Raw genomic sequence first — 26,896 nt, forward strand, 5'->3', positions numbered from 1 at the left:
TAAATACATTGCACCCTGCCCCTGGGTCTGCCTTGGGCCTACCTTGGGGGTGACTTACATGTAGTAAAAGGGAAGGTTTGGGCTCTACAAGTGGGTACACTTGCCAGGTTGTACTGGTAGTTGAAACACTGCCCACAAAGACACTGCAATGGCAGGTCTGAGACATGTTTACAGAGCTGCTCCTGTGTTTGGCACAATCAGTGATTGTAGGAAGGTAGCCTCTTTCTAGCCTTGTTACCCCCACTTTTGGCCTGTTTGTAAGTATATGTCAGGGTGTTTTTACTGTCTCATTGGGATCCTGCTAGCCAGGGCCTAGTGCTCAGTTAAAACCCTATGTTGTCAGTATGTTTGATATGTGTCACTAGGATCCTGCTAGCCAGGACCCCCAGTGCTCATAAGTTTGTGGCCTATATGTGTTCCCTGTGTGGTGCCTAACTGTATCACTGAGGCTCTGCTAACCAGAACCTCAGTGTTTATGCTCTCTGCTTTTAAAATTGTCACTGCAGGCTAGTGACTAATTTTACCAAATCTCATTGGCACACTGGAACATCCTTATAATTCCCTTGTATATGGTGCGTAGGTACCAAGGGTATTTGGGTTCCAGGAGATCCCTATGGGCTGCAGCATTTCTTTTGCCACCCATAGGGAGCTCAGACAATTCTTACACAGGGCTGCCACTGCGGCCTGAGTGACATAACGTCCGCATTATTTCAAAGCCATTTTCACTGCACATAAGTAACTTATAAGTCACCTTTATGTCTAACCCTCACTTGGTGAAGGTTAGGTGCCAAGGTGCTCCCACATTGTTCAGGGCAAATTCCCCGGACTTTGTGAGTGCGGGGACACCATTACACACGTGCACTACATATAGGTCAATACCTATATGTAGCGTCACCATGGTAACTCCGAACATGGCCATGTAACATGTCTAGGATCACGGAATTGTCACCCCAATACCATTCTGGTATTAGGAGGAAAAATTCCATGCATCCCTGGGTCTCTAGCACAGAACCCGGGTACTGCCAAACTTGCTTTCCGGGGTCTCCACTGCAGCTGCTGCCGCCAACCCCTCAGACAGGTTTCTGCCCCCCTGGGGCCTGGGCAGCCTGGTCCCAGGAAGGCCGAACAAAGAATTTCCTCTGAGAGAGGGTGTTACACCCTCTTCCTTTGAAAATAGGTGTGAAGGGCTGGGGAGGAGTAGCCTCCCCCAGCCTCTGGAAATGCTTTGATGGGCACAGATGGTGCCCTCTCGGAATAAGCCAGTCTACACCGGTTCAGGGATCCCCCAACCCTGCTCTGGCCCGAAACTGGACAAAGGAAAGGGGAGTGAGCACTCCCCTGACCAGCACCTCCCAGTGGAGGTGCCCAGAGCTCCTCCAGTGTGTCCCAGACCTCTGCCATCTTGGATACAGAAGTGTTGGGGCACAATGGACAGCTCTGAGTGGCCCATGCCAGCAGGTGACGTCAAGAACCCCCTCTGATAGGTGCTTACCTTTCTCAGAAGCCAATCCTCCTTTCTGGGCTATTTAGGGTCTCTCTTCTGGGCTAGTCCTCAGATAACGAATGCAAGAGCTCACCAGAGTTCCTCTGCACTTCCCTCTTCGACTTCTGCCATGGATCGACTACTGACTGCTCCAGGACACCTGCAAAACCGCAGCAAAGTAGCAAGACGACTACCAGCAACATTGTATCGCCTCATCCTGCCGGCTTTCTCCACTGTTTCCTGGTGGTGCATGCTCTGAGGGCTGTCTGCCTTCACCCTGCACTGGAAGCCAAGAAGAAATCTCCAGTGGGTCGACAGAATCTTCCCCCTGCTAACGCAGGCACTAAACTTCTGCATCACCAGTCCTCTGGGTCCCCTCTCATCCTGACAAGCGTGGTCCCTGGAACACAGGAGCTGGGTCCAAGTGTCTCCCACAGTCCAGTGGCCCTTCTGTCCAAATTTGGTGGAGGTACGTCCTTGCCTCCCCACGCCAGACAGTAATCCTGTGTACTGCGTGATCTGTAGCTGCTCCGGCTTCTGTGCACTTTTCCAAGGATTCCTTTGTGCACAGTCTAGCCTGGGTCCCCAGCACTCTGTCATGCATTGCCCAACTCGCTGAGTTGGACTCCGATGTAGTGGGACCCTCCTTTGTGACTCTGAGTCGACCCCCGTCCTCAGATCTTCTAAGTGCTTGTTCCGGTACTTCGGCGGGTGCTGCCTGCTTCTGCGGGGGCTCTCTGAGTTGCTGAGCGCCCCCTCTGTCTCCTCCTCTAAAGGGCGACATCCTGGTCCTTCCTGAGCCCCAGCAGCACCCAAAATCCTCAAACACCACTCTTGCAGCTAGCAAGGCTTGTTTGTGGTATTTCTGCGTGGAAACACTTCTGCATCCTCCAGCACGCCGTGGGACATCTTCTGACCAAAGGAGAAGTTCCTGGCACCTTCCGTTGTTGCAGAATCTTCGGCTTCTTCCACCGGAGGCAGCCCTTTGCACCTTCATCCAAGCTTTAGTGGGCTTCAGCCCCCACGACACCCCCCCCCCCCCCCCCCCCAGACACTTTCGTGACTCTTGGACTTGGTCCCCTTCCTTTACAGGTCCTCAGGTCCAGGATCCATCTTCAGTGTTTTGCTGGTAGTTGTGGTTCTTGCAGAATCCCCTATCTCGACTATACTGTCTTTCTGGGGCAGTAGGGTAACTTTACTCCTACTTTTCAGGGTCTTGGGGTGGGTTGTTTTGGACACCCTTACTCTTTTCTCACAGTCCCAGCGAGCCTCTACAACCTACCATAGGCCTGGGGTCCATTCGTGATTCGCATTCCACTTTTGGAGTATATGGTTTATGTTGCCCCTAGGCCTACTTCTACCTATTGCATCCTATTGTGAGTCTACATTGTTTGCACTACTTTTCTTACTGTTACTTACCTGATTCTGGTTTGTGTACATATAATTTGTGTATATTACTTTCCTCTGAGATTCTTTTGGCATATTGTCACTAAAATAAAGTACCTTTATTTTTAGTAACTCTGAGTATTGTGTTTTCTTATGATATTGTGCTATATGATATAAGTGGTGTAGTAGGCGCTTTGCATGTCTCCTAGTTCAGCCTAAGCTGCTTTGCCATAGCTACCTCTAACAACCTAAGTTGCTAGAAACACCTCTATTCTACTAATGAGGGATAACTGGACCTGGCACAAGGTGTAAGTACCACAAGGTACCCACTATAAGCCAAGCCAGCCTCCTACAGTGATGCAGGCCCACTAGTAGCAATTGATTTAAAGGCCCTGGGCACACATAGTTCACTTTACTAGGGACTTACTAATAAATCAAATGTGCCAATCATGGAGAAACCATCACTAATAAACTTTACGCAGGAGCACTTGCATTTTAGCACTGGTCAGCAATAGTAAAGTGCCCAGAGACCTAAAGCCAGCAAAACCTAAGTTCAGCACAGGATCAAAAAACAGGATGTCAGAAGCAAAAAGTGCTGGGGAAACCACACACGGGCTGACAGGTCTAACACCTGTTAATGCAGAGCTTTGTGCTGCAGTATTATACATGCCCCATCCCTGCATATGAACACATGATCAATGATTCAGTTTTTTCCTCCCATCTGATAGAGACTTCTAGTTACAGATTCCTTACCTTCGAATTCCTGCAGGCGTCAGTCTGGATCCGAAGATTTTTCTTCGAGCAGTACCTCTGCGTGCTGTCAAGTGGCGTCGGTCGACCCCCTGGGCATTGTTGGCATTGTGTTCGCTGTGATGATGTCGCAGTCGTATATAGGCGCCACCCCGGCACGCTGAAGTCAGTTTTCTCCATGCGCCAGACTACGCGCAGATCCGGAGAGAGCTATCTCAGTCACTTTTTGAGTACGATGACACTATTGTAAAAATATTTTTGACGAGGTCGTGGATGCGTCGAGGAATGTCCCGCAAGACCGGTTTTAAGCCCTGCAACTCCCGTCACCGAATAATGTCGGTGATGGAGCCGCACCTCATGTGTCTTTGGTGCCTGGAGCGCGATCACAACCCGAAGTCGTGCTTCGAGTGTTGGGACGTGAACCCGAAAGCTTTGAGGAAGTGGTCCCTAAAGCTAATGGCAGTCCAACACTAGACTCCGTGGCGCTCATGGTCTTGTTCAAGAGGAAGATCTTGGGACCGGCCTCGGAGTCACCACCATTCTTCGTCCTCTAAGTCATCTGGACATTCCGGTCATAAAAAAAAGTCGAAGGAGGACAAGGGTTCTTCGACTTCACCCTGTCACTCGGATAATGCGGCGCGGGAAGAGCGTCAACACTCTAGGCCTCCGTCCTCAGAGCCTTCATCTGGGTCTGTCCCACGCTTCCTTGACTTCCCGGGAGCCGGAGCCACCCCTGACCAACTCAACGAGTTTAATGAGGCAGTGAGCCTCATTTTTTACCAGTCTGACCATTGGGCACAAGTGAGTTGGTGGGGGCTCCTTCGGGTTCAAAGTCATCGGCTTCAGTCACAGCACCGGCGGGCTCCTCCGGATCCGATCTCTGATCTGCCCCAACGCAGGTCGTACCACAGCGACCTTCCCCGGCATCGGGTCAGACGTCGACGCACCTGACGTCGGTTGGGCCCACAATCGACGTAGATCCTATTCTCATACCCGACGACCCGGAGCTGGAATGACGTCACTCAACACCGATTCCGTTCTCTATGGGCTCTCCTGGGCCCAGGGTTGATACCCTTATGCTTACGGGTATGGATACGGGGTGAGTGTAGAGGGGACGCCGAACCCTTTAGAATACCAGCTTGACCCCTAAATGGACTGGGTGCAGGATTTGGGTGGTGCCAGTGGTCTAGACACCTCCCCTGACACTGGTATGCTCTCTCACCCTACCATGGATACAAAGGAGGGCAACACATACTCCATGGTTGTGAGAAGGGCAGCTGAGGTCTTGGACCTTGAGCTACGTTCTGTGGAGGTTAGGGCTAATATCCTAACCGACATGCTTCAGCAGGGGTCTTCCACGTCAGAACGCCTTCTTCCCTTTGATGAGGCACTGACGGACGTTCTTTTGGGTACTTGGTTCAGATCCAGCACAGGGGCTCCTGTGAATAGGATGATTGCCCGCCGCCATCGGCCTGCGCCAACAGACCCACAATTCCCCACCCAACACCCCACACCTAAGAGCCTTGTCATCAAGACTTCATCTTCATCTGGCGCATTCCCTGCCGCACCTCCAGATAGGGAATCAAAAAGACTGGACAACTTGGGGAAGATGATGTTTTCTTCCAGCAGTCTAGCGCTGCAGTCCATGAACACTGCATTCCTTTTGGCCCACTGTTACCATACTCCCTGGGATACAGTCGCTCAGGTGCTGCCTAGAGTTCTGGAGGAGGCCTGGACTGTCCTTTCCCAAGCCGTGACAGATGGGAAGGAAGAAGCTAAGTTCATGATTCTTTGTGGAGTCCATACGACCGACTCTCTGGGCAGATCGGTTGAATCGACGGTGGCATTGAGACGCCACGCCTGGCTGAGAACATCTGGCTTCTCAGGGGATGTCCAGCAATCTCTGATGGGCATGCCCTTTGATGGCACACACTCTTTGGAGACAAGGCGGACTCGGCGCTCAAGCACTTCAAGGATTTCCAAGCCACGGCCCGGTCCTTTGGCCTCGAGCCTGCTCCTGGACCCCATCATTCTGCCTTTTCGCCCTTTTCGTGGCCACAGAAGGGGCACCCAACCGTGTAATTTTCCCCCTGGCCATCGACCCGCGCATGCTGTACAGCCCCTGCGCAACCGCGGATGTGGGATACCACGCCCGCAGGGATCAGGGAACTAGCAGGGTCTCCCAGTCCAACTCCTGCCCCCTCCTTAGCCTCCAAACTTTCCTAGTCCGCTGGTTCACCAGGATCCAGTTGGTGGCAGGATTCGCCATCACCTGCCCCAATGGCAATCAGTTACCTCATACTGGTGGGTTCTCCAGATCTTCCAAAGGGGCTACTCCCTCCCCTTTGAGACATCCCCAGCCATGCCACCTTCATACAATCGCATATTGGAGGTTTGTATGGCACTTCTGCGTGAGGAAGTTCAAGCCCTTTTGGCGTAAGGAGCTATAGAGGGGTCCCTCTGCCAGCAGTAGGTCGTGGTTGTTATTCCTGCTACTTTCTGGTGCCGAAAAAGGACAAGGGTCTTCGCCCTATATTAGATCTTTGGTCCCTCAATCTCTTCCTCAAGAAGGAGAAATTGAAAATGTTGACATTGGCTCAGGTCCTATCTGCCCTGGACCCAGGAGACTGGATGGTAGCATTGGACTTGCAAGACGCATACTTCTACATCTCCGTCTTGCCTACCCACAGATGTTACCGACGATTCGTGGTAGGTCATGAGCACTTTCAAATCACCGTGCTCCCTTTTGGCCTTACCAGTGACCCTTGGGTGTTCATGAAAGTGATGGTAGTGGTGGCAGCTCAACTGTGCAAGTTAGGGATTCCAGTCTTTCCCTACATCGACGATTGGCTGTTAAAGGCAAACTCGCCCCAGACAGTCTTCTCCCACCTCCAGACTACGGCAAACCTTTTGCATTCGCTGAGGTTCACTGTCAATGTGCCGAAGTCAAACCTGACTCCTTCTCAGACGCTCCCTTTCATCTGAGCTGTTCTAGATACAGTGCAGTTTCGGGTGTATCCTCCCGAAAAGCGAGTCCAGGATATTTGGGCTATAATACAGATGTTTTAGCCTCTATCCTGAATTTCGGTGAGAATGACTCGGAGGCTTCTGGGCCTCATGGCCTCCTGCATCCTGCTAGTTCAAAAGGCCATATGGCATATGCAGGTTCTGCAGTGGGGCCTGAAGTTCCAGTAGGCACAGCATCCGGGGAATCTCTCCAACAAGGTCCAGATCTCGGAAGGAAATGTGAGAGATCTGCAGTGGTGGTTAACGAATCAGGATTGGGTCAAAGGCAGATCTCTCTCATTTCCCCAAAGAGATCTTTCAGTAGTGACAGATGCGTCACTCCTGGGATGGGGCAGCCACATGGGCGAGGCGGAGATCAGAGGCATCTGGTCTCCTGCGGAAACAGGGCTCCATATCAATCTTCTGGAGCTCCGAGAGATTCGACTAGCATTAAAAGCATTTCTTCTCTCTCTCAAAGGGAAAGCAGTGCAGGTGTTCACAGACAGCACCACCACCATGTGGGACTCCAACAAACAAGGCGGTGTGGGGTTGTGGACTCTGTCAAGGGGCTCTTTGCCTCTGGACTCAGCTGGAACATCAAGGCATTTCCCTGGTGGTTCAACACCTGGTGGGCTCCCTGAACGGCAGGGCAGACAAACTCAGCCGACGATGTGTGGTCGATCACGAATGGCATCTCCATCCAGAAGTGGCGCAAGGTCTCTTCCTTCAGTGGGGAGAACCTTGGTTAGACTTGTTCGCCTACGTAGAGAACATGCAATGTCAGCTGTTTTGTGCGTTTGAGTTTCCAAGGCATCACTCGCTCGGCGACGCTTTTCATCACGAGTGGAGTTCAGGCCTCCTGTACACCTTTCCACCCACACCACTTCTGCCCATCGTTCTGAAGAAGATCACGCAAGACTGGGCCCAAGTAATACTGGTGGCTCTGGACTGGGCATGTATAGTCTGGTATCCCGACCTCTTGAGCATGGCCATAGCTCCTCCGACCAGGCTGCCTCTTCGGGAGGACCTTCTGTCGCAGCAACAGGGGAGGGTCATCCACCTGAACCTGTCCACCCTCCGTCTCCTTGCATGTAGATTGAGCTGCAACAGTTGGCGTCTTTTGACCTGCTACCTGAAGTCTGTAACAATATCTTGGCAGCCAGGCGTCCCTCAAGCAAAACCGTTTAAGCCTGTCGTTGTGAATAAATTTGTGGCATGGTGCATCGACAAATCTGTCCATCCTCTATCAGCTTTTCTCTCTCAGGTTCTTCTCTTTATTCATTGTTCTGCTTTCCTACTTATCTCATATCAGAGCTTACAGAACCTCTCTGGAATGCACTTCTGAGTTCAAAGAAGACCTTTATTGTTGTTAATTCTTCCCCACCCACAAGTTCTTGAGAGACGAATTAATAGATTTCAAGCACACAACGTAGTCGCAGCAAGAAAACAAAATATATCACAGTACTTCTCAGTTGCAATGTACACAGCATATATATATCTTTATATGATTATAGTAGCAAAGCATAAAAATCAAAATTCATCACCGTATGAGCAAGTAGGACCTATCTTCAGCTTCATCTTTCTGGGGTCTGCAAGTTGATGACTCCGGTCAACTGCGAGAAAGAGATTATCTACCCATACGGGAGACTGGCAACTGATGCCTAGTTCCAGCCTGAAGTCAAGCAGATTCGAATCTGACTCACTGTAGCCCCGAGTCATCCTTACAAAAGCGTGCCCCCTCCTCTCAGACTTGGGAAAACTACACAAGCCTTTGGAGACTGGCCAGATCTCCTAGACTTCTCCTCTTCCCAAGCCTGAGCAGAAAGGAAAACACCAAATGTACTCTCTCTTATCAGGTCTAGTCTGGTGTGAAGAAAACAGCTTGGTCCATCTTGTGGAAAAACACAGCTTGGAAGAATACAGACATCTGCGATGTTTCAACTGCAATGTCTAACTCCACGTTAAAGCCAATAGGCAGCTAACCTAAATATCAAATATAATGTCTAATGTCATGTCAAAGCCAATAGGCAGCTGAGCTGAATACAAAATGTAATGTCTAATATCATGTCAAAGCCAATAGGCGTCTAAGCCGAATACAGAATATAATGTCTATCATGTCAAAGCCTATAGGCAGCTAAGCTGAATACAAAATGTAATGTCTAATATCATGTCAAAGCCAAGAGGCAGCTGAACTGAATACAGAATGTAATGTCTAATGCCATGTCAAAGCCAATAGGCGGCTAAACTGAATACAGAAAGTAATGGCTAATGCCATGTCAAAGCCAATAGGCGGCTAAACTGAACAAAACATATAATGTGCTACTGGTGAACATTGAGCAACTAATATGCGCAGTGGTGAAACACAAAGTCATTGGTCAAACACATTTAGTAGCATCACATTCCACCCTATGACCAATGAATTTTTGTTTCACATATCTCTTGTTTCAAACAAAAAAAAAAATCAGCACAAAAAAAAACATTAGAAGCAAATCAGATTTGAATGATCAAAGCAATCACTGTAAAGCAATGGAAGTGGATTAACATATTGATCTCATAACCTTTCACATCAGATACATCTACACAGAAAAGACTGAAACTTTTATACTCTGATTGAATAGTGTCTCTAAAATAGCAATTTGATGTAGCATGAGTTCTACTTATGTAAAGGTGCACGGTCCACCTGAAAGGTTTGCTGGAAGGTAAGTGAAAGTCGGAGTTCCAGACGAAAAAACACAGACAGTTAACTATTAAGGTTGCTTAGTTCCAGTGGAAGAATGCAATCAAACAAGTTGAACTTGAACTGAAGGCGCCATTTGCGCAAAATGGATCCATGGTGCTCGTACTTTACTCAGTCAGGTTCAGGTTGGGGGTTCGGTCCCTTCCCCGACCCCACACGCACACACCCGAAGGGAGACCACACAGCACACTCAGGGACAGTGGCGAAACGTGGTAGGATCTGCAAAAGAAAAAAGTATGACTTTTCTTGCAAATAACATTTGTCATTTGAAATGTACCCTTCCTCTTTTCCCTGTTTTATAATCAGCAGGACTTTTTTGGGGCCCTTTGTTATAATGTCTGCAGGTTCTGGAGGGTCATCTGGGGCTTCAACCCATACCTCAGCACTGAGGTTTTTATCTGCTGCGCCACAGCTTCCCTTTTCTTGCACTGTCAGAAGGGCTGGGGCAGACTCATTCTTTACCAAACCTCCATTCACTGCACTTTTGACAAGTTGGGCCATTCTGTCTCCAATTTGTATGAATGAATCAGATTCTTTTCTGGTTATCAGCATAATTTTGATTTCTCCTTGGTAATCTTCAGCAATCATTCCCCCTAAAACCTGATCAATTTGCCATATCTGTCCTGGTAACTTTCCTCTCTCCAACTGCTCTGTGACTGCTTGTGGAACAGATTGCTTTTGTGCGTGCTGCACAGTTTTTATCCAATCTAGGGGAATGTGCATCTCTCTCATCTCTGCCCACTTGTAAGTGGATTTTTCTCCCAGCTTTTCACATTTCTGGTGCACCCACTTAGCCATCCCCACTAAGTCAGAATTCTGGGTGAACACTTCTCTCTCTGAATTTTTCTCTTTAACATCTGCAAGGGAATTGAACCAGTTATGCACAAGCCATGTGGAAAACCAAACAGCTAAACCATTGGCAATGAACCAAGAATCAGCGTAAAAATGACATATCTCACGCAGCTCTTGCTTTAAAATCTGACACACATTGTACAACACTGTTCCTTCTCCTGTGCCAGAAAACAACATTTCAGTCAATAAATCATTAGTCAAACCAACATGCTTTTTATCCTCAGTGGACACAAATTCAAATGGTGCACTCAATTTCACTGGTGACTCTTTTACCTGTGGTACTCTAGCCCTGTCTTACAGGTACCAGATCCAGTGTATGATCCTAGCTAGGGGCACTCTTTTCTTCCCCTGTTCCTGATTCACATGTAAATCAGTGTTTCCCTCTTGCACTGCGCAAAAACCTAAAGTCTGAATTATTTAATTTGCCAAATCACAAGCGCGCAGCTGCATATCATTTTTCCTAGTGACCATATACCAAAGTGTTAGGATTTCACTCAGATGAGGGCTATTCTGTTTCCAAAAATCAAACAAGCTAATGAAACTCGGTGTCTCTTGCTTAGTGCAAACAGTAAGAAACTCTAAAATCTTTCGTTTTACTTGTGCATTTTGCGATGGTACCTCGTAAATCACATTCTGAGCTCTGTTCTCCGTGTTATCAGTTAAGGAATGCACTTTGACTGCCAAAAAACCTGGCTCACACGGAGGTTCAGACTGGCTCACAGCTGTCTTAACCCCCTCATTACTGGAATGGGAAAAGACAGATTCTTCTAAAACAGCAGTTTTTATAGCTTTCAACATTATCTTGCATTAATATGTTCTGGCTAATTTGCTCACGTAAATTCTTATTTTCATGTTCTAACTGCCTACATTTCTCCCGCATTTTTCTGTAAGCAGATAAAAGTATCCAAACCCTTCTGTCAAAAACAAAAGGAACATCATTGCTTCCAAAAGGCACATTTTCTAAATATGCTTTATCACAAGAAAACATGTTTCTCACAGCACCATCAGGCAGTTTAACTACACATGCATTTTCAAACATGGTCTGCCGTGCTTCTGTAATTCTCTAAACAACAAAAAACAATTACACTTTTAAATTGTGCACGTAGAAATCTATAATTCGACTCTCAAGACTGCTGACTACGTCAAAATGTTCTGCTTTCCTACTTATCTCATATCAGAGCTTATAGAACCTCTCTGGAATGCACTTCTGAGTTCAAAGAAGACCTTTATTGTTGTTAATTCTTCCCCACCCACAAGTTCTTGAGAGACGAATTAATAGATTTCAAGCACACAACGTAGTCGCAGCAAGAAAACAAAATATATCACAGTACTTCTCAGTTGCAATGTACACAGCATATATATATCTTTATATGATTATAGTAGCAAAGCATAAAAATCAAAATTCATCACCGTGTGAGCAAGTAGGACCTATCTTCAGCTTCATCTTTCTAGGGTCTGCAAGTTGATGACTCCGGTCAACTGCGAGAAAGAGATTATCTACCCACACGGGAGACTGGCAACTGACGCCTAGTTCCAGCCTGAAGTCAAGCAGATTCAAATCTGACTCACTGTAGCCCCGAGTCATCCTTACAAAAGCGTGCCCCCTCCTCTCAGACTTGGGAAAACTACACAATCCTTTGGAGACTGGCCAGATCTCCTAGACTTCTCCTCTTCCCAAGCCTGAGCAGAAAGGAAAACTCCAAATGTACTCTCTCTTATCAGGTCTAGTCTGGTGTGAAGAAAACAGCTTGGTTCATCTTGTGGAAAAACACAGCTTGGAAGAATACAGACATCTGCGATGTTTCAACTGCAATGTCTAACTCCACGTTAAAGCCAATAGGCAGCTAACCTAAATATCAAATGTAATGTCATGTCAAAGCCAATAGGCAGCTGAGCTGAATACAAAATGTAATGTCTAATATCATGTCAAAGCCAATAGGCGACTAAGCTGAATACAGAATATAATGTCTAATTTCATGTCAAAGCCAATAGGCAGCTAAGCTGAATACAAAATGTAATGTCTAATATCATGTCAAAGCCAATAGGCCGCTAAGCTGAATACAGAATATAATGTCTAATATCATGTCAAAGACAATAGGCAGCTAAGCTGAATACAAAATGTAATGTCTAATATCATGTCAAAGCCAATAGGCAGCTGAACTGAATACAGAATGTAATGTCTAATGCCATGTCAAAGCCAATAGGCGGCTAAACTGAATACAGAAAGTAATGGCTAATGCCATGTCAAAGCCAATAGGCGGCTAAACTGAACAAAACATATAATGTGCTACTGGTGAACATTGAGCAACTAATATGCGCAGTGGTGAGAAACAAAGTCATTGGTCAAACACAATTAATAGCATCACATTCATTCCCTTGCCCAACAGGGATCCACCCTGGGCACCCTTAAGGGAGATCTCTCTGCTATCTCTGCTTTCTTGACATTACCAGATGAACCTTCTTTATTCAAATCTTCCATTGTTGGGAGGTTTCTTAAAGGCCTCACTCATATTTTTCGTCCTATCCCATTTATCATGCACCAATGGGATTTGAACCTAGTATTAACATACCTTGTGTGTGCCCCATTCGAGATGCTTCACAACTGCCCTTTACGGCTGTTAACCATCAAAACTGTCTTATTAGTTGCCGTTAACTCTGCCCGCAGAGTGAGTGAGCTCCAGGCTCGCTCATCTAAATCAGCTTTCCTGACAATACACCCGGACATAGTGGTACTTCGCACAAGGGCTTGTGTTCTTCCTAAAGTAGTGACACGCTTCCATGTCGGTTAGTCCATCACTTTGCCTACTTTTTATGCACCCCCACATCCCTCACATGAAGAAGAGAGACTCCACCATCTGTACCCAAAAAGAGCCTTGGCATTCTACCATGATCGTACCAAAGGCTACTGGGTGGCAGATCAACTCTTTGTGGGATATGTGGGTGCAAAGAAGGGGAAGGCAGTGCAGAAGAGGACCATTTCAAGATAGGTGCTCTTATGCATCAAAATGTGCTACGCTCTGGCTAAGAAGCAACCTCCTGAAGGTTTGCGTGCCCACTCCACCAGAGCTACTGCTGCTACCACAGCACTAGTACTGGGCGTTTCAGTTCTGGACATCTGTCAGGCAGCAGCATGGGCATCTCTGCACACTTTTACCAAACACCACTACCTGGACAGTCAGGTCTGCAGGGATGGCTAATTTGACCGTTCGGTCCTGTTGGACTTCTTGGTGTGATCTTGGTTTGCAGCCCACCACTGGGGATGGTATTGCTTGGTTATCTATTCAACGGTATGGAATCTGCAACTAGAAGTCTCTATCAGATGTACAAGTTACTTACCTTCAGTAATGATATAGCTGGTAGAGACATATTCTAGTTGCAGAATCCTTACCAGCCACCCCATCCTCCTCGAACTGATTTCTAGGGACAGGAACTTCCCTTTAAAGGCCATAGTTTTGGCGCACCACTGTGTTCTTCGTGGCTCTGCGCTTCTGGCGTGGAAACTTGTTAAAAGAAACTTGGCGTCAGCGCTCCGGGTTGGCGCCTATATATACAACTGTGGCATCATCACAGCGAACACTAGGCCTGCGGAGTCGACCAACGACACCTGACGGCACGCAGAGGTACTTCTTGAAGAATAATCTCCTGATCCAGACTGACGCCTGGGGGAATTCAAAGGTAATGAATCTGCAACTAGAATATGTCTCTATCAGATATATTGTTAGCGAAGGTAAGTAACTTGTACATCTGTGTAAATCAGATACGACTTCTATTGCACTCATAAGTTCTGTCTGCAGGTCTAAAACATATATAGTCTTTTAATCAGTTTGTGCTGATTCTTATACCATTCTCTTTTTTGTACATTTGCTTGGGCAGGTAATGCTGCAGTGCTGCAATATTCTATTATGTGCATTCTGCCTAAAACCGTTTCCAGCACCTGACCTCCAAAAGCTCTGCCTCATGCTTCTGGAACTGTCACCTCTGCAGCCCTGTGCTCTAGCTGCTGTTGTTGGTAGAGTGCACCTCTGGAACTACCTGCAGAGCAACGATGCACCAATCCCACAGTAGACTTTGGATCTCATTAGGAAGAGTAATCAGGAGAAACATACATTTTTTTGATGTCCGAGTGCATCACCAGCTTCCCCTTTGTGCAAGAGAGCTAGTGCAGCACACTAAAGTATACAAAGAAGTGGTGGATGGAATGCTTGAATTAATCTCAGCCACTGATATTTAGTTGCGCAGCATCCCAGTCTAATGTTACTTTGCACACCATGCCACCTCAGGGTAGACCCTGCCATTTGCAAATCAGTCATGACCCTTACCCCGAACTGCCGGGCGAGGTCCTCCCTGAACCTGAACACAAACAACCCAGGACTGGTTTCACCCTAATTAGGGCTCATCAGCCATGACGATAAATTTACAGTGGACTGCGATGTGGCCCAGAGTAGTAATCTATGGCTGAGATTAATTCAAGTATTCCATCATTTACTTTTTTGTATTCTTCAGTGTGTCGCCCTGAGTGGAACAAGAATGCCCAGACGTGAGTCCTTTGCACACTGTCACTGGTACCAAGCTATACCAGGCTGATGAGCCTTAACTACGGAAAAACTTGTCTTCAACCAGTAAAGTATTCCATAACAATGTCAGACTTGAATCCAATCATAACAGGCTAGTTGCATAAATAACCAACAAGTCCTTTGCACATTAGAGTCTTTCAATATGTTTTATAGTGGCTCTGTGATTCTCTAAGCCCCCTACATTCACACCAAAGGTCATTCTAATTTCATCTAAAGAAACCGATTGGTCTACCAAGTTTCTGTCCACAACCCTATGCCGATTTGGTAAGTAAAGATATAGCTAATGGACTTTGCTCACCTAAATTGCACTGATGACCTACTGTTACTTGATGTAACATCGGTAGGTATTCATAGTTTGCTAAATCAATTAGCATGTTACAAAGAGGACCATCATTTAATGATTAATGCAATGAAAAGGTATCATTATGGTCTTTCTGTGCTCGTACTGTGCCGCGCATTGGAAGAGCAAAAAAGTAACCATGGGAGTTTGTGGTGCCTGCTCTTAGACCAGGCCTCCACTCACAGAGACCCGCTAGCTGGTGCCTAGCTCTCCTGGTTTGGGCAGACAAGAGCAAGGCGAGGTACTGCTGTATTTGTTGATGGAGATCATGATTGCTGATACAGAAAAGGTGAATCAGACATTACCATTAATATCACAGAAATGGGACAAGTGAGCAAAGGAAGTTTCTTAGGAGGCTGACCTGAGGGAAGACCAGGACTACGCTGGTGGAGTACAAGTGTTATCCAAATTTCTCAGGGCACTTTACAGCTATATGAATGCTGGAATGGCTAATAGTGAACTGGTTGTCAGAGCAGTTTATGGTTGATTAGAGGATTCTTTTGGTATTGTTATCAGTCTGAAATAGTCCCAGGCTGCAGACTGAAGTGAAGGTCAGAGTGGAAGCCCTTGAGAGAAATAAAGCTTCTGAGGATTCCTCCATGAACCAAACTAGAGAACTTTTAACAAGGTCTGAAAGTATTTTGATGATGAAGGCTAAAATTGAGGCATTGGAAGATGTCCACAGGAGGTCAGAGGTGTATGGCCTAGGGGCCACTTCTTCAGTAAAAGCTCAAATGATGAAGGTTGGAAATTTGGAAGGAGGTCAGAAACTATGTGGTCAATCTGAGGTGCTTGTACTTTTCAGTTGTCCAGCAGTGACCCAAAGTGCAGGTTGTTCTGGAGAGGTACTGTTCTGGTGAGGTTGAGGTCACTGAAATAAAAAGATTACATTACTCACTTTGATGTGTGCAGAAAAGTGGTAACTTTGTGTCCTGATCCCAGCTCTAAGACTCTTATTAGGAAGTAGACATTAGTGGGCATGGAGGGAAAACTAAGTGAACTAAAGATAACAGCAGTGCATTAATACTCTAGTAGAGTCAATGTGGTATGTCTGGACAAAAAATCCTTCCTGGAAGAAGTGAAATCAAATAGATGATGACTTTTAGAGCAGTTTTTAGTATTCATGGTCAATGAAGCAAACTGGAGTGGGCCCTCTCTCATAAAGAGAGGCGGACTCCCAGGTTTTAGTTTTAGATGTTATCTGGTTTACATGGTTTCCTTGAATTGTTTGATTCTCATTGCATCACATGTGCTTAACTCTCATATCATCACTCTAGAGTTATTGTTTATAGACTCTCAATATAAAAAATAAGAAAATGCTGAAGAGATTTAAATCAGTTTTGAGAGTCTGTTCTGCATTGTGCCTTAAGAGGAACTGTGATATTTTGCTTAGTTATGAGATGACATGTCTAACACTTGTTGTTACTAATAAAAATACGATTGAATCTTAATGTGCAAGAAAATAAATTTTTACACTCCTAATTGCTTGCATCCCCATCCATTTTAAAACCAGTTTTTCACAAATGTCTGTGTCAATTTCTAATTGTATGTCTTTAGTATTATGATTATTTTAAGATGGCCAACTGCACAATGCCCCGGGGTTTCTGATAATAAGCCCTTTTTCAGTTTTACCTGCTCTTAGCTTATCTGTTCTGTATTTGTGAAAGTGGAATGTGTAAGAAGGATTTTGTCCAACTTGGCACTACCTACACATCACCGACCATGTTGGGGAAATGCTTGGGATGAATTTATTGAGCCTCCTGTTTACGCAGGGACTGTTTCAAAGGGGAAATTATGACGTGCAGTTGTTTGTTGAATACCTGTGACCAAGAAAAAATGCCCTTCCATTTACAAGCCAGATCTGCAACACCTCACATCCTAGGTGTGCAAATGGGGTTGCCTTCCACTGAGAACCCAAGACACATAAGAAACTACTCAAAATATCTTGCTTACAGCATGCTGTTTTACCAAGCACGAAATTCACTGTGGACACATGGTCCACCTTCCTTCATCATGAAATGGAAATCGAGGCTTGAAAAGCATGTTGCACACAATTCTCTGCTTTAACCTTTTTTTTTTAAACCACCACTAAAACAGTCTGTTCGATGTAAGGCTAATCTAAATAGTTTAAAAAATAACATTCACACTACACATCTAAGACTACTTGAGAAATGAAAACTAGCACAAAGTACAGTATGTGAAGGAAATAAGCTATTCCTGCTGTTGTAGGAATCCAACACCAGAGATCTTGGGAGACAGAAAAAGTTTAAGTCCCTATTGATGACCTGTTTTTCCAAATGTATCTTATTGTACTTGTGTGCGAGTATGTGTTAATTCATCTTATGTTTTAAGTCATTTTGTGTGCCATTTTGCTCATGACATTACAGTTGTAAACTCTTTTTCACACTTGTAGTTGCTAGTTTTAATTATGGGGGGAGGGGGGGAGAGTCTTCAATTGAGATGTCTTTTACAAAATCAAACTTGTGGGTTCTCAAAACAACAAATATAACAAATATAAATTATTCCTAGTGGCTTGAAAACTTGGCAAAATAGTTCACCATAAGACACTGAACAAGTAATTTTCAGACTGGTCTGTCTTCTGTCTTTATAATGTAACAATCAAAAGAATGGGATAATGCCACTATTTCCAGAACCACCATTTGAAGAAATCTAAACTTGCTTCCATTTCAGATGCTCTTGATGTCACACAGTACAGCATTCTCTTTAACAAATTACTGGAGTCCTGTGTGGAGAACCAGAGTCTTGGCTTATCCTCCAATGTGGTCGATTTCATGGCTTCAAAGAATGTTCCTGTTAACTTTCCTTTACTAAGGGCATTGATCACTACATCAGGAAGGAGCTGTCTATGGCTGAAGGCAAGGGCGCACTACAAATGTAAGTTCTTTAGAAAGAAACTTGGTAAAGACAATCTTCTAAATGGGGATCTTTCTTGGAAATGTTAACCCTCCTGAAAACGAAGATAGGTCAGTTGTTTGCAATATATTGTTTTATCTAACGTCATTGGTTCAAATAATAAAAAGGACAGCAGACTTAATATCAAAGTTTTAATCATAAGTGATAACCACCTATTCTGGGAAGTGAGTTGTGTTGCATTCAGAATAGTTTGATGACTATTCTTAATTCTTTTATACTCTTAAAAATATTTCCCTAGTACTTATGTTACAGGAACTTCCCGACACATATGTTTACTGAACAAAATTTCGTCCTGGTAAATTGTGCTAAAAGTAAAAGGTCTACTTCAACAGACGGTCATAGACACATACAGAAAACGACAGTCACTCTTCTCTGTGAAAATCGTACTAGTAAGATTGATCCTACTAGACCGTGCAGGACGTCTGGTTGCGAAAGACCTATTGTAAACTTACAGGGCCCAATTCACAAAGGTACCTTACACTTTTGAGTAAGTTTACTATTGTTTGTTATTCACAAACTGCACTTTTCTAGTAACTTTTACTCTTATATTACGTCCAGTAATTCACATGGTCAACCACTGATAGTACAGCACCCTTTCATAAAAAATAGTGGAGTTAGGGACTTACTACAAAAGTGTACATTTCTGCAAATTTTCAATTTGTGAATAGCGCTTTGCAGTAAGATTTGTAGGTCTACTGTAGCACTACAAAATATACTGCACAGTGCAGTTTGTGAATAAGGCCTACAGTGGCCTATAGCCCGTCAGTTGTTTACCATGGGTTCGCTTTATTGTCACTCTCAATTGCCTGCTTCCTATTTGATGGCTTGCCTTCCTTTCTTCTATTTGCCCATCCCAGGAGCAAAATCTCTTTACGATCCTTTTGATTGTCTGGCTTCTATCCGTCCACTGCCCACATTTAGAGAACTGATTTTTTCTTCCTGAGAGTATGAGTGTAGGAAGTTGGCTCTGTATATACTACCTCAAAGTAAGTGATAGTGTTCCCCTTATACTGTAGGTAAGATAGTGGCACAATTGGATAATTCTAATGCTCTATTTTGGGGTAGTGTGGTTGAGCAGTAGGCTTATCAGAGGGTAGTGTTAAGCATTTGTTGTACACACACAGGCAATAAATGAGGAACACACACTCAAAGGCTTAACTCCAGGCCAATAGTTTTTATATAGAAAACTATCTTTTCTTAATTTATTTTAGAACGCCGAGATTCAAGATTTGAAGTAAATACATAAAATGCAAGGTACTCCACACAGATAAGTAAGGAACTTTGAATTAGAGCAGTAACATACACAGTTTTAGTTAAAATGGCAATTAGCTATTTTAAAAGTTGGCACTGCAAAAATCAACAGTTCCTAGGGGAGGTAAGTATTGGTTAGTTTTATCAGGTAAGTAAGACATTTACAAGTTCAGATTCTTAGGCATAGGCAGCCCACCGTTGGGGGGGTTCAAGGCAACCCCAAAGTTACTGCACCAGCAACACAGGGCCGGTCAGATGCAGTGGTCATAGGAGGGCCCAAAACACATAGGCCCCTATGGAGAACAGGGGTGCTCCGGTTCCAGTCTGCCAACAGGAAAGTACCTGCGTCTTCGGAGGGCAGACCAGGGGGGTTTTGTAGAGCACTGGGGGGGGACACAAACAGGCACATAAAACACACCCTCAGCGGCACAGGGGCGGCTGGGTGCAGTGTGCTTAGCAGGCGTCGGGTTTTCAATAGAAGTCAGTGGAGGGACCCGGGGGTCACGCTAGCAGTGCAGGGAGTTTACAGGGGGGCTTCTCGGGCCAGCCACCGACTGGGCTAGGCAGAGGGTCGCCTGGTGGTCACTCCTGCACTGGAGTTGGGTTCCTTTTGGTCCTGGGGGCTGCGGGTGCAGTGCTTGGTCCAGGCGTCAGGTTCTTTGTTCCAGGCAGTCGCGGTCAGGGGGAACCCCTGGATCTTCTCTGCATGCGTCACTGTGGGGGCGCAGGGGGGTCATCTCAGGTTACTCACGTAATTGCAGTCACCTGGGAATCCTCTCTGCGGTGTTAGTTCTCTGGAGCTCGAGCCGGGGGCTTCGGATGCAGTGTGTGAAGCCTCACGCTTCCGGCGGGAAGAGGGAGTTCTTTTAAAGTTGATATAAAGTTGCAAAGTTGTTGCTATTTTTGAACAGTGCCGCTGTTCTTGGGAGTTTCTTGGTCCTTCGGGTTCAGGGCAGACCGCTGAGGCTTCAGAGATTGCTGGTCGCTGTCCGATGCGTCTCTGTGCAGGTTCTTTGAGTCTGGAGGCAGGCCGGTAGGGCTGGGGCCAAAGCAGTTGTCGTCTCCTTCGTTTCTGCAGGGCTTTCAGGTCAGCAGTCCTTCTTTGTGTAGGTTGCAGGAATCTGATTTCCTGGGTTCTGGGTCGCCCCTAAATACTAGATTCAGGGGTGTGTTTAGGTCAGGAGGGCAGTAGCCAATGGCTACTGTCCTGGAGGGTAGCTACACCCTCTTTGAGCCTCCTCTCTGAGGGGAGGGGGGCACATCCCTAATCCTATTGGGGGAATCCTCCAATCTCAAGATGGAGAATTTCTAAAGGCGCAGGGGTCACCTCTGCTCAGGGCACCTTAGGAGCATTCCTGACTGGTGGGTGACAACTCCTTGTTTTTTTAATGATCTCCTCCAGCCTTGCCGCCAAAAAGTGGGGGCAGTGGCCGGAGGGACGGGCATCTCCACTAGCTGGGATGACCTGGGGTGCTATAACAAAAGGCATGAGCCTTTGAGGCTCACCGCCAGGTGCTACAGTTCCTGCAGGGGGAGGTGATAGGCACCTCCACCCAGTACATGCTTTTGTTTCTGTCCTCAGAGAGCACAAAGGCTCTCACCCCAGGAGGGCAGAAACTCGTCTCAGTGGCAGGCTGGCACAGACCAGTCAGTCCTGCATTGAAGAATTGCGTAAAATACAGGGGGCATCTTCTAAGATGCCCTCTGTGTGCATTTTGTAATAAATCCAACACTGGCATCAGTGTGGGTTTATTATTCTGAGAAGTTTGATACCAAACTTCCCAGTATTCTTTGTAGCCATTATGGAGCTGTGGAGTTTGTTTTTGACAAACTCCCAGACCATATACTTAATATGGCCACACTGTACTTACAATGTCTAAGAATAGACTTAGACACTGTAGGGGCATATTGCTCATGCAGTTATGTATGCCCTCATCTGTGGTATAGTGCACCCTGCCTTAGGGCTGTAAGGCCTTCTAGAGGGGTGACTTACCTATGCCACAGGCAGTATTTTGTGTGCATGGCACCTTGAGGGGGATGCCAAGTCGACTTTGCCTTTTTCTCCCCACCAACACACACAATCTGCAATGGCAGTGTGCATGTGTTAGGTGAGGGGTCCCTAAGGGTGGCACAACACATACTGCAGCCCTCAGAGGACTTCCTTGGTACCACTGGTACCTTTTAGAAGGGAGTTAACTGTGTGCCAGGGGTGTACATTTTAAGTGAAAGAACACTGGTGCTGGGGCCTGGTTAGCAGGGTCCCAGCATACTTCTCAGTCAAGTTACTTCTCCTTCCAGAAACCCACCGCTCACCACCACCAGCAACGGATCCCTCACTGCAGCTGGAACAAGATCTCAAAGGACCATCTGATCTCAACCCTTGCCCACGCCCCAACACCAGCGACCCTAATACTGCCGCCCGAACCTCAAACAATCGCTAGACGACTGCGCCAACACCCTCACCCCACTTAGGAAATCAGCCAACACCCGCACCATCAAGAAAGCCCCCTGGTTCACCGCCAACCTCCAGGTCTCCAAGCGAGAGTGCCAGAAAACCGAGAAGATCTGGTGCCAAGAACAAACAGAGAGCAACCAGGCCACCCTTAAGACTGCCATCCGCAAGCATCACCAGCTCATCTGGACCACCAAAAGATCATTCTACAAAGAACGAATCAACAACAACGCACACAACAGCAAGGAGCTCTTCAGCATCATCAAAGAATTTCACCAACCCCGAGTCCTGCTCCGCCTACCCATCTCCTCCGGATCTCTCGCTGACCCCTGCCCTCGCCATGTCTTCAATAAAGCCAGTCAAATCATCGCCCCCCAAATCCGCACCATCATCAACAGCTCCTTCGAGATTGCCACCTTCCCGGAGAGCTGGAAACACGCCGAAGTCAACGCCCTGCTTTAAAAAACCCAAGGCCAACCCTGAAGACCTCAAAAATTACCGACCCATCTCCCTACTCCCCTTCCCAGCGAAGGTCATCGAGAAGATAGTCAACAGCCAACTATCACGCTTCCTGGAAGGCAACAGCCTGCTCGACATCTCCCAATCCGGCTTCCACAAGAACCACAGCACCGAGACCGCTCTCATCACTGCTACCGATGACATCAGGATCTTGCTCGACAAAGGTGAAACCGTGGCCCTCATCCTCCTTGACCTCTTGGCAGCTTTCGACACCATCTGCCACCACATACTTCGCAAACGCCTCCACAATGCTGGAATCCGCCACAAGGCCCTGGACTGGATCACATCCTTCCTGTCCGTCAGAACTCAGAGTCCACCTCCCTCCGTTCCTGTCAAAAGCTACCAAGACCATCTGCGGAGTACCACAAGGATCCTCTCTCAGCCCCACCCTTTTCAATGTCTACATGGCACCGCTCGCAAACATCGTCCGATCCCACAGCCTTAACATCGTCTCCTACGTGGATGACAAACAACTGATCCCCTCTCTCACGAAGAGCCCCGCCACCGCCAAGACCAGCCTGCACAACGGACTTCAAGCCATTGCCAACTGGATGGAGGCAAGCCGCCTCAAACTGAACTCTGATAAGACTGAGATCGTTATCTTCGGCTCCAACAAATCAGCATGGGACGACACCTGGTGGCCTGCCACTCTAGGAGCCGCTCTAGCTCCCACCACCCATGCACGCAACCTCGGCTTCATACTGCACTCACCGCTCAATATGACCCAGCAAGTCAACGCCATCTCATCCTCATGCTTCAACACCCTCTGCATGCTTCGCAAGACCTTCAGATGGATCCCCATTGAAACAAGAAGAACAGTCACCCACGCCCTCGTCAGCAGTAGACTGGACTACGGCAACGCACTCTACGCGGGAACAACAGCCAAGCTCAAGAGAAAACTTCAGCGGATTCAGAACGCCTCAGCACGACTCATCCTCAACCTCCCTCGCTACAAACATATCTCAGCCCACCTCAGAGACCTCCAGTGGCTCCTCTTCAACAAAGGATCATCTTCAAACTCCTGATCCACGCTCACAAGGCTCTCCATGACGCCGGCCCTGCCTACCTCAACAACCGTCTCAATGTCCACGTCCCGACACACCAGCTCCACTCTGCCAACCTCACCCTCGCCACCGTCCCCCGCATCCACCGTACCACAACTAATGGCAGATCCTTCTCCCACCTCGCCGCCAAGACCTGGAACTCCCTCCCTGTCAACCTACGTCTGACCCAGGACCTTCTGACCTTCAGGAAGCGTCTCAAAACATGGCTATTTGAGCAGTAGCATCCCCCGCACCTTGAGACCCTGCCGGGTGAGTAGCGCACTTAACAAATGATTGATTGAAGTCAGCATCAATATCAGGCACAAAGTGGGGGGTAACTGCAACATGGAGCCATTTTCCTACAATGAGTTTTCTATCTATATTTCACATATCCTGATTTCTCCTTCACTGTGTTGCTCGTCACCATGGCCTGCTTGTATGCAAAAGGATATAAACGGGGATATTTTTGCTGGAGAATGGCTGAAACGGTTTTTAAGCTTTGTTTTTGCTTTATAAAATGTATTCTTCAGTTTAAAAGCAGAAGCTTTATCACACAAAGACCTTTATGGCATTGGGGGATGACCATCTGCTGTACTTGGCGTGTTCAGAGCATGACACTTCTCCTGGAGACTTATAAATATGTTCCCTCGGCTACAACAGGGGAGGACGTGGCTGACTTCTGTGGAAAGTAAATTACGCCTTGGAAGGTGGTTCCCTTTACATTCTGACACTTTATTATTCTTTAGAATTTCTGTTCAGAGTTTCTTTTCCTGAGTGTAAATTATTTCCAAAATAACACTTGCCTTTTATAAAGATTGGAAACATTGAATTCTGTGTGTAGTTTTGAGAAGCCATAAAATGTTTTCTTTTTCTACAATATTTTGACTTTTTTTCTTTTGCTTTTTTTCAAACAATGCTTCGCAAACTTTGGCAAAGCTAGTAGCTCAGCACTAGCATTTTAAAGATGAGACCCATTGGCTTTGCCACTGCTTATCTTTCTGATTTTGCTTGTGATAACTGGTATCTAGATTCTAATCCTTTTGTAGATGTGATCAATAGTGCTCTGAAAAGACTATGGCATGTTTTATGAGTAATGAAGTATTTACTGTTGTTCTGTACAACTGTCAAGATCTGTGGGGCAGCAGCAAATGCTTATCCACTCTACCAAGGAGTCACACACAAAAAGTAAAAGAAAAACCTATCACTTACCCCTTCATTCAATGCTAGAAAGCTTTGGACCACCATTCCTCACTTTCACTTTGCCTACTTCACACTAGATTCCAATTTTCCACAGTCATTCACACACCCCATGCCTGATCCCATTAAAAATGATTGATAGACTGTCCTTATTACACACTCCAATGTCATTGAACAACACCACAACATCTTTGACTCAACCACCCTGATGGGCTGAGGAAAAGTAACACAAACCTTGATACCTTGATTGTGTGCCTACTAAACTTCACTTTCACCCAGTCAATTTTGTTCACTTTTAATTTCTGCTCACTTTTGCACTGGTGCGTTCTTTGAGCAACTTACTACCTGTTACGCATGCTTTCAGCCTTGCTCATGGATACCAAATAATATTTTATCAATTTTCTGTTAATTATCCTACCAACCGCTCCGCCTCTCAACAACACAAAAGGTAGTATACCACTGCTAGCCTAATAGATCAATTCAGAAGAAGAATTCAGCCGCCTCAGAAGCCATCAAAAGAGTATCATTGGTGGTATCAGTCTCATCAGGTAAGACTTCTAGACAAACTAAATCCTTGAAAAACTCAACCACTATCTGTAGGAAAATGGCCCTTGTTACAGTTACCCCCACTTTTTTGCCTGATATTGATGCTGACTTTACTTGAGAGTGTGCTGGGACCCTGCTAACCAGGCCCTAGCACCAGTGTTCTTTCACTCAAAATGTACCATTGTTTCCACAATTGGCACACCCCTGGCACACAGATAAGTCCCTTGTAAAAGGTACCAGTGGTACCAAGGGCCCTGTGACCAGGGAAGGTCCCTAAGGGCTACAGCATGTGTTTTTCTGCCCTAAGTGACCCCTCACCTTACACATGCACACTGCCATTGCAGATTGTGTGTTGGTGGGGAGATACCATGCACACAAAATACTGCCTGTGGCATAGGTACGTCATCCATCTAGCAGGCCTTAAAACCCTAAGGCAGGGTGCACTATACCACAGGAGAGGGCATATCTGCATGAGCAATATGCCCCTACAGTGTCTAGGTCCATTCTTAGACATTATACGTACAGTGTGGCCATATTAAGTATATGGTCTGGGAGTTTGTCAAAACATCTCCACAGTTCCATAATGGCTACACTGAATACTGGGAAGGTTGGTTTCAAACTTCTTAGAATAATAAACCCACGCTAATGCCAGTGTTGGATTTATTTAAAAAAATGCCTACAGAGGGCCTCTTAGAGATGCCCCCTGTATTTTACCCAATCCTTCAGTGCAGGACTGACTGGTCTGTGCCAGCCTGCCACTTAGAGGTGAGTTTCTGGCCACATGGGGTGAATGCCTTTGTGCACTCTGTGACCAGGAACAAAGCCTGTACTGGGTGGAGGTGCCTTACACACCCCCTGCAGGAACTGTAACACCTGGCGGTGAGCCTCAAAGACTCAAGCCTGGTATTACAACACCCCAGGGCACTCCAGCTAGTGGAGATGCCTGCCCTCCGGACACAGCCCCCACTTTTGGCAGCAAGTCTGGAGGAGATAATGAGAAAAATTTGCAGGAGTCACCCCCAAGCCAGGTCCACCCCTAAGGTGACCAGAGTTGAAGTGACCCCCTCCTTAGAAAATCCTCCATCTTGTTTTGGAGGATTTAGCCCAATAGCAATAGGGTTTCCCCCACCTCCCCAAAGGGAGGAGGCACAAGGAGGGTGTAGCCACCCTCTGAGACAGTAGCTATTGACTACTCTCCTCCATCCCTAACACACCCCTAAATTTAGTATTTAGGGGTGACCCTGAACCCAGGAAATCAGTTTCCTGACGACCTAACAAGAAGGAGGACTGCTCACCTGAAAACCCCGCAGAGGAGACGACAACTGCTTTGGCCCCAGCCCTACCGGCCTGTCTCCAGATTCAAATAACCTGCAACAGTGATGCATCCAGGATCAAGAAACTCCTGTGGACAATGGCTCCGTCCAAAACAACCAAGAAGAAGCCATCTTTAAAGGGGCTCCCACCTCACTCCTGAAGCGTGAGTTCCCAACACTCTGCACCCGACGCCCCTGGCCTGTGTCCAGAAAAACCAACACTGCAGCGAAGACCCCCAGGCGACTCCCAAGATGTGTCCATCCTAAGACGACCTCCCTACACCCCCACAGTGATGTCTGCAGAGAGAATCCAGAGGCTCCCCATGACCGCGACTGCCTGGTAACAAAGAACCCGACCCCTGGAAGAAGCACTGCACCCGCAGCCCCCAGGCCCGAGAGGAATCAACTACCGGTGCAGGGGTGATCAGCAGACAGCCCTCATCTTTGCTCAGTCGGTGGCTGGCCCAAGAAGCCCCCCTGTGCCCTGCCTGCATCGCCTAAATGACACCCAGG

At 46.7% G+C, this 26,896-nt stretch overlaps 1 protein-coding gene across 1 annotated transcript in view; it reads left to right on the forward strand.

The window, feature by feature from the left end:
• Positions 1 to 26,896, forward strand: part of TOPAZ1 (testis and ovary specific TOPAZ 1) — a 1,339,900-nt gene that overhangs the window by 1,196,015 nt on the left and 116,989 nt on the right. The window contains exon 18 of the mRNA XM_069211977.1: positions 17,820 to 18,023. Coding sequence (XP_069068078.1) covers positions 17,820 to 18,023 — 204 coding nt within the window. The remainder of the gene's footprint in view (positions 1 to 17,819; positions 18,024 to 26,896) is intronic.

The sequence above is a fragment of the Pleurodeles waltl genome, chromosome 10, assembly GCF_031143425.1.
Source record: "Pleurodeles waltl isolate 20211129_DDA chromosome 10, aPleWal1.hap1.20221129, whole genome shotgun sequence".
NCBI lineage: Eukaryota > Metazoa > Chordata > Amphibia > Caudata > Salamandridae > Pleurodeles > Pleurodeles waltl.